Raw genomic sequence first — 19,123 nt, forward strand, 5'->3', positions numbered from 1 at the left:
GGTAGTAACCGCAGAGCGTACCGAACGAAGTGACGCTGGATTCGTTCGATCCGGTTGATATGGACAGCTTGGTAGGGCGCCCATACAAGCGCCCCGTACTCAAGGATACTGCGTACAACCGCACAGTAGAGAGACTTCAAGCAATAAGAGTCGGTAAACTGCTGCGTATTCCTTTATATGAAGCCCAGAATAGCGTACGCGTTAGCAGTACTAGCTGTAATGTGCTGAGTGAAACACAATTTGTTGTCTAGAAGAATGCCCAAATCTTTAACAGGATCGACTCGGGTGATACTGGCTGAATGCCTATTTCTGCAGAATGAGATGACATTACATTTCTGTACATTCACGTCCATTCCGTTAAGTTTACACCAATTTAACAGCGAATCAATGTCGGATTGTATGGCAGAGCAGTCAACACTGGAAGCAACTACCCGATAGAACTTCAGATCGTCGGCAAACATATACTTGGAAGATTTTATCGTGGAACACAAGTCGTTTACAAAGAGAATGAACAGCAGTGGGCCCAGGTCACTCCCTTGGGGCAGACCGGATTAAATCTCAAATGGTAGGGATTTGGTTCCATTAACACGTACGACTGCAACGCGACTGGTGAGATATGACAATATCCACAGTGTCAACCATTCAGGAAATCTCATTTTTTCCAGCTTCGCTACCATCAAAGAATGTGGCACTCTATCAAAGGCTTTTGCAAAATCGACATAAACCGCATCAATTTGCTGACGTTTTTCAAGCGCACTCGTTAGTCAAGAAACATATGCCATCAAGTTGGTGACTGTCGAACGTTTTTTCACGAATCTATGCTGCCATTCCGAAATCACATGATGAACCTTCGGGTAAAGTGAATCGTGGATAAAGCATTCGAATACCTTAGGCAAACAACTCAGAATCGAAATTCCGCGGTAGTTCTTAACGTCGTGAGTGTTACCTGCTTTATGAACAGGTGTAATAGCAGCAGTTTTCCACACATTCGGGAAAGTTCCTTCCGACATGGATTGATTAAAAATAATCCTTGCAGGAATCGCGAGCATCGCAGCACAGTTTTTGAAGAGGAGTGGTGGCAGACTGTCAGGTCCGGCGCCCTTCGATTCGTCAATTGATTGCAGCTTCCGCATTACGTCACTATCCGAAAAATTAAAAAGCGGCATGCTCAAATCAAACAACGGCAAACTGTTCAAATACTCCTCAGACGAAAGTGGTAAGTTGTTACTTTGCACACTTCGAAAGAAGGATGAGAACAAGTTTGCAGACTCCAACGGGGACTCAGCTACATTTTCGTTGTAATGCACACGTTGAGGGATTCCTCTTTGTTGCTTGCGATTTTTCACGTACGTCCAAAACGATACAGGATCATGCTTAATGTTGTCTTCCATGCGACGTTGTAGGGTAAAACAAGGTAAAACATTGCCTTACACGACATTGTTGTGAAAAGCTTGATCGTCGTTCGATCTTTTGACTTTTTCAACCATGCCTTCTTGGAAATCTCTGGTAAAAGTATCGAATTCGCATTTCACCTGTGGTACAAAAACCTTAAGTAAAATGGGGCAAAACGAACTTCTAGGTTAGGTTGCATTAAAATAAAATTGTTCATATACCTTTTACCTAACATTCTGCATCTTTTCTTTGCCATAGAATCTCAAATTAGAGAGAGTTTGGACACAATTCTTTCAAAACTATTAAAAAATAGGGGTGAATGGGGCAAAATAGGCTACTTCCCGTAATTTCCGCGCGTTGAGATTATCACCAATTGATTTCTCGTGATTTTTTACATAAGAAAAGTCACTTTTTATCCCTTAAAAACAGCGACAACAAAAAGTTCCGTTTTTTCGGTCGGTTTGGCCACTGTGCATTCCCACATAATTTTCCAACCTATCCCGAATCCCGAATTCCCGGATGAAAAACCCAGTGGCATTCAAGTACTCATATTTACCAAATGTACCGACTACCAAACATCTATCAAACATAGTGCATGCGATACTCTTTCTCTCTTCGACTCAACTAACATAATTCTGAGCAAGACACCGAAACAAGAAGCTACTCGATCTAAATTTTACATAAATTGGCATAATGCTACAAATTCTCAGCTCGGTTACTTACATGTTCATTTCATTATCCGAATCCAAATTGTCCTTATCATGATCCATGAAACCATCATCTGTTATGCCTAATGGAGTAACTTCATGTGAAGGAAGTTTTTCTTTTTCTGCTTCATCATCATCTCCTTCTTCTTTTTCAACTGATGTCAACGAATCTGCATCAGCCAGGTTATCTACTGCAATAGCCAAGAAGACATTTAGCAATATATCTAGTAATGTATGTTTAGAAAAAATTAACATATATTATATTATATTTATATTTTATTTGTATATATAAAAGTGAGTGTGAGTTTGTATATTTGTATGTTCCACCATAACTCCAGAACACTTTGACCGTTCTCCACCAAACTTGGCACACATGTTCCTTGATATAAAGGAATCAGCACTGCGGGGCTGATAAAAGGAGGGATCCCTTGCAGGAGGAGGTCAAAGCTCTGAAACTCCTGGACGGTTCTTCATCAAACATGGCACACAGGTTCCTGGATACCAGAAAATCAGTACTGAGGGGTTGACAAAAGGGACAAAAGCACACATGTTCATTGATATAAGGGAATCAGCACTGCGGGGCTGATAAAAGGAGGGATCTCTTACAGGAGGAGCTCAAAACTCCGAAACTCCTGGACGATTCTTCATCAAACATGGCACACAGGTTCCTAGATATCAGAAAATCAGTACTGAGGGGTTGACAAAAGGGGGGTGTTAGGTTTCGCATACAAGTTGAACCGATTCGAACACATATTGTATAATAATTGACAACCCTGTGTGTTCCCACCCCAATTCTAAATTATAACAATCGTGTGCAGTATTCAGCTGACAGTTAGATATAGTGATTTGTTTGCATCAAAAACTTATTATTATATGCTGTACGAAGTTAGGTTAGGAGTTGTAGTTAGCAGTTTCCGCCCTGTTTTCCCGATGAAAGGAACTGCAACTAGTTTATCAGTGTTCAGACAATTATAAGACTTGCTAGAACTAACATCGCGAGTTAGCACAGTTGCTCCCGCCTGATCCAGTTAACAATAAACCGCAGTAGAAGACAATCGTGACCTTTTTTTAACATTTACTATTACGGCCCGAATTCAGTGAAAGTCAACTTAGGCCATGAAATACAAAGTGTTTTGTATGGCAAACCAGACTGTGACGGTTAATGTAGTAAAAGTTGATACTTACCCATAAACTATCGTATTATTACGATCATTGAAGAATACTTACCCGATTATTCACTCGCCCAGTGTAAATTCCCGGATACTTACCAATGCCTGCATCCGCTGATCCTGAAAATAGAAGAAGGTAAAAGTGATCCATAGCCCCGTATAGAATCCTGACCCAACATTCTGGTGCCGTGACCAGGATTTCTACGAAGACCCGTTCTGTCGTGAGTGAATAACAAAATTAAACACAACGTAGAAGATATTTGGCCAACCCGTCCCAACTCGAGGGTAACAGAGGACCTCGAGAAAATCTATCTTTCCCAATGCACGAGAAGGAAACATAACCTCAACTGTAATAATTACTAAGTCCGTCCCGTCGCTAGTGAAATGTAACTAAAATTTTCGTCAATGCAAACGAATAAATGGTGTCGCATAACCCGTTCCGACACGAGGGTAACAAAGCACCTCGTTAGAAAAGCTATCATTCCCAATGCACGAGGAGGTGATAAAACCCCAAGCCGATATATTATGATAGCTAAGCCCGTCCCGTCGTGAGTTAAATGCAACTAAGATTTTCGTGATTGCATACAAAAAAATAGTGTACCATAACCAATCCCAATACTAGGGTAACAAGGACCTGAGCAAACCAGTTTACCCGCTGGACGTGCAGAAGAAAGAAGAAACCTAACCCCAACTCCATTGATTAAAACAAGCTACGAAACCCGGCCCGTCGCAAGCGAAAAGAAATGCACAATGCATTAGTGATTTCTTCTTGAACCAATTTTGCTAAAAACCCGTCGCTAGCGTAAAAAGGGAAAATTTACTCACAAGTAATAAGAATTTCCTTAATCCGTCCCAACACGAGGGTAACAGAGGACCTCGAGAGAAAAAATATATACCCAAGCCGCGTATCCCACGTGCTGAAGGAGGAAACATAACCTCAGCCCGGCTAATTGTGATATCTGCATAACCCGTTTCGCTGCTCGTGCGAAGAGAAGAAATCTAACCTCACTTTTGGAAACCGCATGCTACTGGAGATCATTCTTGGCGATTTACTTCAACATTCTTTCCCGCTATTGAGTACCAGTTGTCCGCAGTGAAAGATTTGTCACCCCGAATAGCACCTCGATCTTGTTCCTGTAATTTTTGATAAAAATACAAGGCCTCTTTGGACGAGGTACCAGGTGAGTACCTTTCCAAAGTAAATAAAATTTTTTTGCGGTACTTCCTGGGTCTTTTTTTGATTCCAGAACATACTTAAATTGTTCCCGTTCTGATGTCTTCTGCTAAAATGCCCGTCGAGAAGAAAATGAAGCTGAAGGAGTTAAACCGGAAAAACATTATAGAAGCATTAAAGCGAATGGATGAATTTATAGTGAACTATGCTCCAGATGAGCATCAACAACAAGTGCCATTAAGACTCGAACGCTTAGAAAAGCTGAACGAAGCGTTTGAGATGATCCAATACGAAGAGCTTGACGATAGCGATCAGTTTTTTACGGCGAATATGGAATGCCGAGCTAATGTGGAAAATCAATATTTCTGCATCAAAGCCAATCTGATTTTAAAGATGTCTTAGCCAGTCCCCGTTCCTGTTGCGCAAATGTCAGCTTCAGAACCCCAGCGCACCTCGTCCGGAATTCACGACTCCGGATACAAGAATCCCTTCCAGTTCCGTATGAACACAAATGTCATGGCTGAAGCTATACCGAAGATGCTCCCACCCTGTCCTGCTTGTGAAAGAGGAAAACATCCAATGGTTGAATGTCCCGTCTTTAACGAATTAGACATAAAAGGATGTCAAAAAGTGCGTACCGATAAAAGGCTGTTTAGTAAATGCTTTCGCAGTGATCATTGCGCTCAAGACGATCCCGTTTCTGATCGGTCCCACCTGGTTTTTTACAAGTTAGTATGACTGTTAATAAATCTCTACCAGTTGAGTCGGTGTTTGGCTGGACAGCTACCAGCGATACACCTCCCAGATCGTACACCGTTTCGCAGAAGAAAATTCCCTGTGGCATGCAACTTGCAGATGCCGATGCTGAAGAAACTCAGCAGTCACTAGTAACTTGTCATGCGGCGACAGTTACATCAGTAGATAAATTCATAATCGTCCAACCTCCATTCACACCTGTGATAGTCCAGGCCAACATCACGTTACCGCATCTATGGTTCCCGTCGTTGAAGTGGGACGACGAAGAAACTCGTGAATACCAAACAATGTGGACAATATTCCACCATAAACTACCAGAACTTCGTGATTTTCGCATCGATCGTTTTACTTTCGGGTCCCAGTTTAGTCCCGTCGAAATGCTTCGGTATGCAGATGTGTCAGCAGCAGTTTACGACGCATGCATTTGTGTTTCCCCAAAATCGATCGACGGTGCAGTTAAAAGCAGTTTACTAGCATCGAAATTGAAAGTAGCTTCACTTTAGCGAATCACGACTTCTCAACTGAAACTGAGCGCAGTACTGCTTGGTTCCCGTTTAAACAAGAAAAGTGTCTCTGTCTTGGAGTGGTGGAAAGTGTCTCCCCAAACTAGGAAAACAGTTATCGCAAATAGAATTTCAGCCATTCTGTCAGCAACCCACAGTCCAATGTGGACCAACGTAGCTAGCGTCGACAATCCCGCGGATCGTGTTACCCGCGATTTTCCTGCCGATCAGTTGGTCGATAGCAGCAAATGGAAGCATGGTCCCCTTTGGTTATCTTTATCCAATCCAGAGTGGCCAGTACAACATCCTGTTTTAGACCCAAACTCAGTAGCAGAAAAGGAAATAAGACCCATTGTAGAAACAATTCCCAACCCGCTACATGTAGGATTGTCATCGTACCAACGTCTACTATATGTCGTCGACATCTATTTGCGATTTGCTCGAAACGTACGCGAGTCCAGCCAAATCAGCCGAGCTCGCCAACCTATTCGCGCTTCGGATGAAGTGGAAGCAGCAAGATTTGTTTTTGTAAAATTGATTCAAGCCGAATCTTTTCTCGAAGAGCTGAAAAATTTGTGCAGTGGTAGCAGAGTGTTAAAACGATCCCGCCTTCATCTCTTCAGCACATACCTGGATTTAAATAGTGTCATTCGCCTCGGTGGCCGGTTGTGCCGGTCCGACAAATCCTGCAGTGTTATTCCCGAATTCTACCCGTTTACAAGGCGGCTAATTAACGTTCATCACCATAAAGTGCTACATGGTGGCAATGTTATGAAGTCAGCTAACATAAGAGACAAGTTTTGTCTATTTGATCCCGTAGTTAACGATGAGCCAGATGATGTGATTGACCAGCAGAGCATCCCGTAAAATCAGGCAATAAGAAGTGAAATTATTAATTAGTATATTGTAAAATCCAGATTTATAAACAGTTTAATTGAAAATGTAGTTTTCAAGGTGGCCGGTATGTTAGGTTTCGCATACAAGTTGAACCGATTCGAACACATATTGTATAATAATTGACAACCCTGTGTGTTCCCACCCCAATTCTAAATTATAACAATCGTGTGCAGTATTCAGCTGACAGTTAGATATAGTGATTTGTTTGCATCAAAAACTTATTATTATATGCTGTACGAAGTTAGGTTAGGAGTTGTAGTTAGCAGTTAGCAGTTTCCGCCCTGTTTTCCCGATAAAAGGAACTGCAACTAGTTTATCAGTGTTCAGACAATTATAAGACTTGCTAGAACTAACATCGCGAGTTAGCACAGTTGCTCCCGCCTGATCCAGTTAACAATAAACCGCAGTAGAAGACAATCGTGACCTTTTTTTAACATTTACTATTACGGCCCGAATTCAGTGAAAGTCAACTTAGGCCATGAAATACAAAGTGTTTTGTATGGCAAACCAGACTGTGACGGTTAATGTAGTAAAAGTTGATACTTACCCATAAACTATCGTATTATTACGATCATTGAAGAATACTTACCCGATTATTCACTCTCCCAGTGTAAATTCCCGGATACTTACCAATGCCTGCATCCGCTGATCCTGAAAATAGAAGAAGGTAAAAGTGATCCATAGCCCCGTATAGAATCCTGACCCAACAGGGGGTCCCTAACAAGAGGGGGGGCGGGCTTAACTCAGAAATGCATGCACGGTTCTTCATCAATCAACGCTTGGAAGGTTGACAAAAAGGAGAGTCGCTAACAGGGGAAGGTTATCACTCCGAAACGCCTGGACGGTTCTTTATTTAACTTGGCACACATGTTCCTTACATAAGGAAATCAGCACGGGGGTAAAAGGAAGGATTCCTATTAAAGGCAAATAGGGTGGCCATTAACAAAGGAGAGATTCCATAACGTAAAAAAGGCATTGTATCGATTTATAGGTTTTTTTTTATTACATTAAAGTCACTTTTACAGCTTGGGTCATTCGTGACTTCTGCAAGTTGGAATTTCAACCCAGGTCCTCGGCGTGAGAGGCGTGAATGCTAACCGATACACCTGAACTGACCTCCGGGATTACCGAGATAATAGACGGTATGAAACGATTTGCTCCATTATCTTGAAAGCATGCATTCAACGAAGTGCTCCGGCAGAACAGGAAAGATGAAACAAAATTGTCAAACCAATCAAACCAAAGCTAGACTGCATTTTAGCCAAGATGCAGAAAGCTGACCCTGTTTGGTGTGGACAATATGATAAAGCTCCATATCAGAAAATCCAAGAATTCCACGACTTTCTCTATTAAGAAATTAAATCTAGAAAACACTTATGGCCTATTTTTTAATAGGGGGTATCGAGGATTACTGAGGATTAATTGACAATGAAGCAATGAAATTACCCTTACTTGGCCAATGAGCAAGCTTGATGATCGTTCTGATAGCTCCAAGACAGCAGGTCTATGAGTCGCAAAATCGATAGTAACAACCCCTCCAATTTCATAGTAGCTGTACAACCAGTTGACGAAGGGTAAGTTTATCAAGATTATAAACATACGGACCAGAAAAGCTAATAGTTCCATTATGGATTTTCTGAATAGTTGGTGCTTCGTAACATAAAATCGAATCTCTTCGCTGAAAAAACACGACTTTTTTCAATGCAAACGTGAAATCCGTTCTATTGCATGCCTGCGAGACGTGGTACATATCGGCGAAGATAATGCGGAAACTGAAGATCTCTTTAATCGCTGCCAACGATATATCATTCGTCTTTGGTATCTTCACACTTGGATCTCCAATTTGAAACTCCTCCTTTGCTGATGGTACCAGCACCAAACAGAAAGAGGGATTCAGGAGCCTAGATGGAAGTAGATCCTGGTGCTAGTGAAGTAAAAGCAACCACACTGGCATCAGGAACAGAGGCCTGATGTGCGAGATGGTTCGAACAGGTCAAAAGCAACTTGTGACTTCTGAAACGCCGGGAAATTGGGGACGGGTGGCCCAAGATCGAGTTGAATTGAAACGACTGCTTGGAATATCGCAAGCTACCTCGCCACTATGTTGACAACGACGACCTGTTTGTTTTTATAAATTTGTACAAAGGAAGAAAGTCCGACTTTGATTTTCGCTAAACGAAACGTTTATTGCTACAATTTAACATTCTGCCATCGGATTTCATACGAAAACAGCTTTCTCATGGCGAAAAAAGATCGATGCAGATTTCAGTAATATTTATCGATGGGTCTCTAAATGAGAAAATTAGTGCCCTTTATTTGCCCCGAACTGACAGAAACGGATGCGTGATTTGAACATCATCGAAATTTCTATATAAGTATCTTTCTATTGGCATCAAGAGATTGAAGCTGGCTCTACGGCATTTAGACATATTGAGATAAACGACCTTTTAACAAAAAATCTCCATTGTGTATTGTGCATTCATTGGTTCAATAGCAGTGCACTCGAAATTTCAAATTTGTTCCATTTGGTCACTTCTCAGTCACTTTTTGTATCTGTTTGGTCCCTTTGTAGTCACTAAAATCACATTTTTAGCGCCTCTTGGGCTCAGCCCTGGGCCTCGAGTAAGATCGAGAAATCAGCTAGTAAGTCATAATAGATATAGAATATTTTTTTTAAAGGATACAATTACCACAAATGAACAAAATTATGAAATATATGCTAGCCAATATCCCAATAGATGCTACTCCGCCATATGCCTGAATTCCATCATACATAACAGTATTCCAATCTTCACCAGTGAGTATCTGCAAAATGTAAAACAAAATGACTGGTTATTTTCATTGGTGGTTGCTCGAACATAACTTATAACAAAATAATAAGTTATTATTATTTTTTTTTTATTTTTAAAGATTTGTACAGATATACCCACCCAAGTAGCATCTTTAAAAGCTATTATTTCTTAATGAGCATATAAGTAAAGTTATTTTAAGGGGACATAAACGATCAAAAATTTTTAAAAAATCATTATTTTCTATTTCAGATTTTGATTCTGCAGTCTATTCTGTTTATTTTGATACTAAATATCATTACATCCCACCACCGGAAGTGGCCGAAAAACGATCATACACATAAGCATTCCAGTGCGGCCTGGAACAACTTCGGCGGAATAAAAAACTTATAAGCATTAATTCAATGAAAAACATCAAACATTTTATTATTATTTGAAAATTACTGCTGAGATCTATCAAACGAAACCGAGTTATTCAAGATCGGACGGTTCATTCAAAAGTTATTCAAACTTTAACACTTAAGCACCGTATATTAAACCGTTAAAACGTGTGAAATCAAAACATCAATCAAATGTTGATTGTATTCAATGTGTATGATCTATGTATGTATGTATGTATGTATGTATGTATGTATGTATGTATGTATGTATGTATGTATGTATGTATGTATGTATGTATGTATGTATGTATTTATGTATGTATGTATGTATGTATGTATGTATGTATGTATGTATGTATGTATGTATGTATGTATGTATGTATGTATGTATGTATGTATGTATGTATGTATGTATGTATGTATGTATGTATGTATGTATGTATGTATGTATGTATGTATGTATGTATGTATGTATGTATGTATGTATGTATGTATGTATGTATGTATGTATGTATGTATGTATGTATGTATGTATGTATGTATGTATGTATGTATGTATGTATGTATGTATGTATGTATGTATGTATGTATGTATGTATGTATGTATGTATGTATGTATGTATGTATGTATGTATGTATGTATGTATGTATGTATGTATGTATGTATGTATGTATGTATGTATGTATGTATGTATGTATGTACGTGTGTATGTACGTGTGTATGTGATGACAATTTGCAATTTTTAAATTTGCATTAAAATTCAAGAAAAGTGAGAAACATGTCAGTTGTCTGAAGTTTTTCAAGCCTCTTAGTGGAATACGAATTCTGAAATTAAAGAAAAAAAACTTTTTACCGACTAATTTCCACTATTTATATTCATTCGCGACAGATACGTAGGTATACGCTTTGAAATAAGACACTGATGAAGCCTGCACGTCGTTGGCGAAGTACGTATCTGTTGCAAATAAATATTAAATAGTGGGATTCAATCGAAAAGTTTTTTCTTTTCTTTGATTTCAGATTTCAATTGTCATTTTCTTCACTTGCTCACAATTGTACAAGAAAAGCAAAAAGCGAAGAAAAGCAGTTATCTTAAACATGTAGGTATAGTGGTGTATAGGATTAAAAATACTAGTGAGTTGATTTTTCCAAATAAATTTATACAAATTTCAAACAAATTTTGAAGTAAGGAAGTAAACGTTGCACGGTAGTAATTTTGTAAGATTTGTTTTCGTTAGTGACATTTTAAAGGACAGATGTCTTATGTCATGTATCATGTTTTAATAAATAAATCAAAAATGACAATCACTGGAAATCATATCGATCATATTTCCTATTCTCAAGCATGTTTATGGGGCAGCTTTTGCAATATTTTTCGATCTCATCTTGTTTTCTTAACCCTCTAACATTGTAAAAACGATGCGATCAAGCTAATGACTATCTTTTCATGTAGGTACATTCAAAAGAAGCTTAAGTTTTGATTTTCATGCAAAAATAATTATCTGAAGGAGCGCCAGCTAAGAAAAAGTTCAATTTCTCTTTTTCATATCACTATAGTGCACTACCGTGACCGCACATAATTGCGATCAGCTCCTAATTCCGATCACTCAACCTAAATGGTTAATTTTTAGAAAATTGTGCCAAAATCTGTAATGAAAGAGTACGCTTAGTTATTGTGCTATGTGTTTATGTGTCAGTTGTTGAAAAATGACTGCCTTTGGGGCACCATGCACTTCAAAATAAATTAAATTCGACAGGCAGAAGCAAAAAACGCCATCAAAATGTATTTTCTTAGCCGAAGTGCTAAGCGCACGATCAAATTTGCTAAGATCATAGGAGCGTGAAAACATATTACCTTCTTCGGTATTCTATGATAACTAATAGATACAAGCATATATAACCGTTTTGTATCAAATTTGGCTGAAAAAATGCTGAATTTGCGGAATTTATTCTATTAAAGTAATTGATCGGAATTATGAACATAATTTTTTTTCTGCTTCTAATTCCGATCACTATATCAAAGTTATAAACTGGCAAAATGCAAGCTAACGAAGTTACTATTTGGATTTTAGGATTGATTGCAACATGATAACATGGCAGGATTATCGAAATTTTTTGACGTAGGACTACGTCTTACGGCAAGGTGTCAACCAAAAATTTGGCGTTAAGCCACCGTCACGAAAGAATGAAAAGTTTTGAACGCTAATAGCTCTTCCAATTTAAAACGGATTTTGATCATAAACGATGCAGCAATTGTATGGCTTTCTTGAAAAGATTGTTTGCCAATCGCTAAATAGTGAAAATTAACGAAAGCTTTCAAGCTAAAAATTCTCCATACATTTTCCGTATGATAGTCTTGCTTCCCAGGCACAGACGACCATTACACACACCAAGCTTGTGGCTGATTAGCATAAGCAAGCATAAGCATAGGCACAAGCATAGGATTCCGCCCGTGTGCTGCTACTCCGTTATTGACCAGGACCGATGAAAATTGCAAAATGATGGCTGGAAAAAGCATGCTTAGGACAGCGCACTGTTCCTTTTTGTGCAACCTTATCAGATCCCTGCGTGCTGATCAATACAGACGCCGATCACGTCCGAATGCGGGTCCTGGTGGGATGGGAAGGAATGTTAGTCCAATACTTGTTGCTAATAAAGACAAGGGAATTCTCTGCATCTTCACAAGCATCAAGCTTGTGGCTGCTGCTGGTTCAAGACAAAGAAGCAAAATAAACTTGCGTGTTTTTTGTTTACTACAGAGCACAGTATAGCCTAGGTGCTACATTCCGATTTGATGGAATTTTGACCTTCTGTTTTTATACGACAGACTTCGTAGCCTGTAAGAATACGGGACAATTGTGCTACAAATCCTTTGACTCTTTCAGTCGAGATTCGAACATGTGACGTCTAGCTTCCTGATCAGATGATTCTAGCAAAAATCTTACTGAATTGTTGCTCAAGTTCATATTTCTATCAAACTTTGTTATAAATGTTTCTACCAAGATTCTATCTTGTTCTGTTACTTATAAAGCGCTTTGTCACAATTTGATTATACAGCAAGACAGAATACTGATTTTTGTTACTCATATGGATATAAACTAGATAAAATTATATCATAATCTATACCTACAAAAAAGGATTTCTGTCTGTCTGTCTGTCCCTATGTTCCTTATAGAATCGAAAACTACTGAACCGATCGGCGTGAAAGTTTGCATATAGGGGTTTTTGGGGCCAGGGAAGGTTCTTATGACGGTTAGAGACCCCTCCTCCCACTAGGAGGGGGGCTCCCATACAAATGAAACACAAATTTCTGCATAACTCGAGAATTAATCAAACAAATGGAACAAAATTTTACATGTGGGTGTTTTTGGAGACAAAAATTTTTTCTATGGTGAATTGAGACCCCTTACCTTTTTAAGAGGAGGGGCTCCCATACAAATGAAATACAAATTTCTGCATAACTCGAGAACTAATCAAGCAAATGAAACCAAATTTAGCATGTGGGTGTTTTTGTAGGCAATTTTTTTTCTATGGTGAATTGAAACCTCTCCCCACTTTAGGAGAGGGGGCTCCTATACAAATGCAATACAAATTTCCTCATAACTCGAGAATTAATTAATCAAATGGAACCATATTTGGCATGTGGGTGTTTTTGGAGGCATGAATTTTTTCTATGATGAATAAGGACCCCTTACCTTTTTTGGAGGAGGGGCTCCCATACAAATGAAATACAAATTTCCTCATAACTCGAAAAGTAATCAAGCAAATGGAACCAAATTTGGCATGTGGGGGGTTTTGGAGGCAGGATTTTTTTTAATGATGGTTTGACACCCCTCACCCCTGTGGTAGGGGGATAAGCACTATCATACAAATAAAACAGAAATTTTTGCGTAACTCAAAAACTAATCGAATTCGAGAAATTTTTGACTTTTTCATAAAACATTAATCAATAACAAGACCACCAAAAACTATCAATAGTAACATTAGATAATTCAGCGCGAGGCGGCCACAGGCCGCGAGTGTTGCCGGCGACCTGCCGTCGGATTCGCCGGCCACTGCGGGGAGACAGTCCCCCGTAGAGATCACCTCTATCTAGGTTTATTTATTTTCCTAGATCTACTGACCTCTATTACGTTCCATCAGTTGGGTCACCCCTGCGAAATTGTACTTTCTACGAAAAGATTTTCCGTGAAATGGTACATCCCGCGTAAGGTTTTTCGCGAAATGGTATTCTGCGAAATTCTCTATTCCACGTTATGGTCAACCAAGAATTGGTGTTCTGCAAAAAGGTATTCGGCGAAATGGTTTGTAATGATGGCGAATATTTAAATGCTATCCGCTTTATTTTATCAGGCTAAGCATTGGGGGAGTTGTTTTCTACTTTACTGTGAGAAAAATTTGTATAACACCCATGAACTCCCCAGAAACTTGCAAAACTCAAGATTGCGAGAAAGGTCATCCGAGATTCACGATTTATGTACAACACAGTTTAATTTGTGGCAATACGAAGTTTGTCGGTTCAGTTAGTTTGATATATTTGTGATATGCCTTGAGCAAATTTTGTTACAACTTTAGTGATTTCAACTGCTAACGAGACCAAGTTTATAACAAAACGCAAAGGAGACTTTGTTATAAAATACTTATTATCTAGAACTCATCCTGTTATAAATTTGATATATTCATTTGAGCGGGTTATTAAACCAGTGCCGTACCTCCAAGCCAACTGAAAGGCTCAGACGTTTTGCTTTTCTAACGCTGCAAACAGCGCAGTATGAACTATCTTATTAATGCGTGTTCTTTTAATATAACAATAACATATTATTTTGAGGACTTAAGTTTTCTCCTATAACTTTGTTAATAGCTGGATGCGTGAGGCAAATTTCTATACTGAAATACTCCGACTTTGGCACTGGTAAAAGTATTCGTTTTTGATATCACAAAATAGCTCGCCTTCCATAAATATGGTACAGCAAGATAATATTATTATTATATTGTTTATTTTTTCTCACTTTACGCTATTTTACGCTACACATGTACCAATATGCTGTAAAAAGTTTTCTTTAATATTCCAGGTTTCTTCGTGAAAACCAGCCTCACGTAGTTCTACGCCAACTACGCAGTCATGTCTGGAACACAACCTTTCTGATTTGATTTTTACTATTATTTATGATCAAAGCTTTATGAAAATGTCGAAGTGACCTAATGTTATTGTAATTGTGACAGTTGAACAAAGATAAAAGAAGTGGAAAGTTTTATAATCCGCTTGCCGATCTTTTGAGTACACAAATTTTATGAATATTAAGCTAATGATAATAACGATCATTAACGCAAGCAGAAGACGACTGGTAGGGGGATTGTCGTCAAACTACATAAAAGCAACACATTTCAGATCCATATGGTACGAGTTGACAAAAGTTTTTTGCTTTAACAGCTCATCATGACGTGATCGGAATTAGATACACCTGTGATCGGAATTAGAATCACCCCTTATAATTGATGATCGGAATTAGATGCACTGATGCATCATACTAAGATGCATTTTTTTAACTTTCGGTAAATAATTTAGGCATTTTAGTATTTTTCCATGAAACATAATTGAAAATACTAGCTAAAGACACATACTGTGTTAATAAATATCAAAGCTATATTTTTCAGTAGGGACTCAAATAAGAATCATGCCTTAGGTGATCGGAATTACGTGCTTTCACGGTACCATAGTGTTAACAAAAAGCTGAGTTCCGAAGGCGTGTCGAATTCTAACTCAAATGGCAAATAAGATGGTATAACAAAGGTTCCTTTCACCAATAGGTGGATTAAATCGGGTTTTTACGCGAATTTTGGAATTTACGCGGTTTTCGAAATTTACGCGGTTTTTTGACGTAGGACTACGTCTTACGGCAAGTTTTGAGATAGGGTGTCATTCCACAAAATCTAAAAATGCGAGCGTCACGAAAAATGAAAGGTTTTGAGCGCTAATAGCTCAGCGGTTTTCCGATCGATTTTCAATATTCTTGCACCAATCGATCGGAAAATCTTGTAACAATTGACCCAAATGAAGAAAAGTATGGTTTCCTGATGTTGAACTATTGAAAAATTGAAAATAATGAACCTATGTTTTACCAAAATTCTCGCTTCGTGATTGGTTGGAAGATTCTTTACGATGATCTAAACCTATACCAATTTGATATCTGTGCTTGGGAAGTAAGCCAAAACAAGTGATAAAGTCTCCTCATTTCAACAAGATTTCTTAACACCGCGGTTCAACCTAGACCATATTGATGTCCTTGCTTGGGAAGTACGCCAGAAAGAGTGACAAAGCCCCCCCGTGCCAACACATTTCTTACGAACGCGATTAAACCTAGTCCAATTTGATGTCTGTGTTAGGAAAGTATGCCAGAAAAAATGACACAAGTTCGTTGTCCCAACAGATCGTAAATTCTTTACTGCGAGACGATTAAAGATCAGCGAATTTGATATCTGTGTTGGACAAATGTGCTACAGCTGTAGTGTTCGGTTACAATACGACTCTGTATAATACGCATGCTTGCCGTTTCATTAGAAGTGTAGCGAAAAGATGTGCTGTTGATAAAATAGGATTGAATTGGTAAAATCCCTTCAACGTTGGGAACCATGGGTAATAAAAAATCAGAGGGGTTGTGTACAAGACACGACCGCATATATAGGTGACGCAGGACTACGTAAGTCTCTTTGTAGTGATAGTAGCATGTATTCATGCTTGTAATCATTCGATTCTTCATGTATACATGCTATATGCAACATATATACATGCTACATGCGTTGTATGTAACATTTATCAAAGTAGTAACATTGCATACGTTCAATTCTCAAAAGATTGTGCATTTGAAAACAATTTAACAAAATCAAGAACATAAACTATTGCTTTCCTGCTGCCTTACTGAAATTAAAGATTGTTTTTATTACCCATGGTTTCCCACGTTGAAGGGATTTTACCAATTCAATCCTATTTTATCAACAACACATCTTTTCACTACACTTCTAATGAAACGGCAAGCATGCGTATTCATACAGAGTCGTATTATAACCGAACACTACAGCTGTAGCACATTTTTCCAACACAGATATCAAGTTCGCCGAGGTTTAATCGTCTCGCAGTAAAGAATTTGCGATCTGTTGGGACAACGAACTTGTGTCATTTTTTCTGGCACACTTCCCTAACACAGACATCAAATTGGACTAGGTTTAATCGCGTTCGTAAGAAATCTGTTGGCACGATGGGGCTTTGTCACTCTTTCTGGCGTACTTCCCAAGCAAGGACATCAAAATGGTCTAGGTTTAACCGCGGTGTTAAGAAATCTTGTTGAAATGAGGAAACTTTGTTACTTGTTTTGGCTTACTTCCCAAGCACAGATATCAAATTGGTATAGGTTTAGATCATTGCAAAGAATCTTCCAACCAATCACGAAGCGAGAATTCTGGTAAAACATAGGTTCATTGTTTTCAATTTTTCAATAGTTCAACATCAAGAATCCATAGTTTTCTTCATTTGGGTCAATTCTTAGAAGATTCTCCGATCGATTGGTGTAAGAATATTGAAAATCGATCGGAAAACCGCTGAGCTATTAGCGCTCAAAATCTTTCATTTTTCGTGACGTTCGCATTTTTCGATTTTTTGGAATGACACCCCATCTCAAAACTTGCCGTAAGACGTAGTCCTACGTCAAAACAAGCTTTAATTTCAGTAAGGTAGCAGGAAAGCAATAGTCTGTGTTCTTGATTTTGTTAAACTGCTTTCAATTGCACAATCTTTTGAGAATTGAACGTATGCAATGTTACTACTTTGATAAATGTTACATACAACGCATGTAGCATGTATACATGAAGAACATTGGCGTAACTAGGGGGGGCTAAGCCCACCCTTGGAGGCATATAACCCCCCCCTAGTAAAATTAAGCTGGAAAATGGTCGAAAAAATGCCGGGGCTATAGCCCCCTAGAAATAAGCGCTAGTTCCGCTAATGATGAAGAATCGAATGATTACAAGCATGAATACATGCTACTATCACTACAAAGAGACTTACGTAGTCCTGCGTCACCTATATATGCGGTCGTGTCTTGTACACAACCCATCTGATTTTTTTACGCGGTTTTCGGAATTTACGCGGTTTTTTTACGCGGTATTCGGAATTTACGCGGTTTTGATTTACGCGGGACGTATCCTTTGCGTAAAAAGCGACTTGAGTGTACTGTGATTCTAGGTAATGAAATCAGTTAATATGAGAGTGTAAACAGTGAAGAGGTCTTTGGCAACAATTACAACGTTTATAGAAACGATCGAGATTATCAAATGTCAGAAAAAAATCAGGTGGTGGAGTCCTAATTGCCGTCTCTATAAAACTTAACTCTGAAATAGATAATCACTACAAGAAAATTTAAGGATTTTGAACACGTTTGTGCAAAAGTGCTACTGTGTTACCTGACTCACTGCGAATATGCGTTGTGTTCGCGGGATCGTGTTGGTTCGAAAGGTTTCGAAAAATATCGCCCTTGTATCGAAAATATCGTTGATTTTGATCACTAAAAATAAAGTACTTAAACGTTATATTTCAAGTGCGAGTAGAACGCAATAATTGTATTGTGAAACTGAATTGTTATTCATGCAACTTTTTACAAATTAAATGCTATAACAAAAGCACAACTTACAAAAAATCGTTTGCTATCGATATTAACTGCATATGCGTTATAAACGAATAAAACGTATGTTTACGTTTTATTTCAATAATATGCATATTCACAGTGAGTCAGGTAAAACAGTAGTAGCAGGCGAAACTCATATATTTATTTCTGTATATTTTCCTCCAAACAATGCACGTAAAGAGGGTAAATTAACCATTAGTGGATCAGTTAGCACTTGAGTAGTTTTCTTCCACGATTTATTTCAAACTGGTAACGCTAAACACGCAACTGATGGCACTTACAATACGAGTAACTTTCGATTAAGCCTAAAAAAATATCAATTTATGTTGCAAATCTCTATATTTTACACATTTTTTAAAACAGATTGGAATGTCCGTTTTCCTTTAATAGACCTTGTGGTTTACAATAGGCTAAAGACCGGGTCCATTAAAGGAATTCTAGTGTATTTTGCAATCCACCGGATCATTGTCAGGATCTGGGAGGAAGAACAAATGCCGGAGGAGTGGTTGGATGGCCTCATTTGCCCAATTTTCAAAAAGGGACATCGAATGGAGTGTAAAAACTATCGAGGAATTACATTGCTCAATTCTGCCTACAAGGTGCTTTCCCGTATCCTGTTCTGCAGACTGAGACCGTTAGCGGAGTCCTTCGTCGGCGAGTACCAAGCTGGTTTTCGTGAG

General features: G+C 38.6%; 1 protein-coding gene across 3 annotated transcripts in view; it reads right to left on the reverse strand.

Annotated features, from left to right (window-relative positions):
• LOC128734148 (muscle calcium channel subunit alpha-1) overlaps positions 1 to 19,123 on the reverse strand; it is a 1,300,390-nt gene that overhangs the window by 841,348 nt on the left and 439,919 nt on the right. For all 3 annotated transcript variants that reach the window (XM_053828190.1, XM_053828187.1, XM_053828188.1), the window contains exons 10-11: positions 9,283 to 9,403; positions 2,116 to 2,323 (exon numbers count right to left, since the gene is read on the reverse strand). In XM_053828190.1, coding sequence (XP_053684165.1) covers positions 2,116 to 2,323; positions 9,283 to 9,403 — 329 coding nt within the window. The remainder of the gene's footprint in view (positions 1 to 2,115; positions 2,324 to 9,282; positions 9,404 to 19,123) is intronic.

Source organism: Sabethes cyaneus, chromosome 2 (assembly GCF_943734655.1).
Source record: "Sabethes cyaneus chromosome 2, idSabCyanKW18_F2, whole genome shotgun sequence".
Lineage (NCBI taxonomy): Eukaryota > Metazoa > Arthropoda > Insecta > Diptera > Culicidae > Sabethes > Sabethes cyaneus.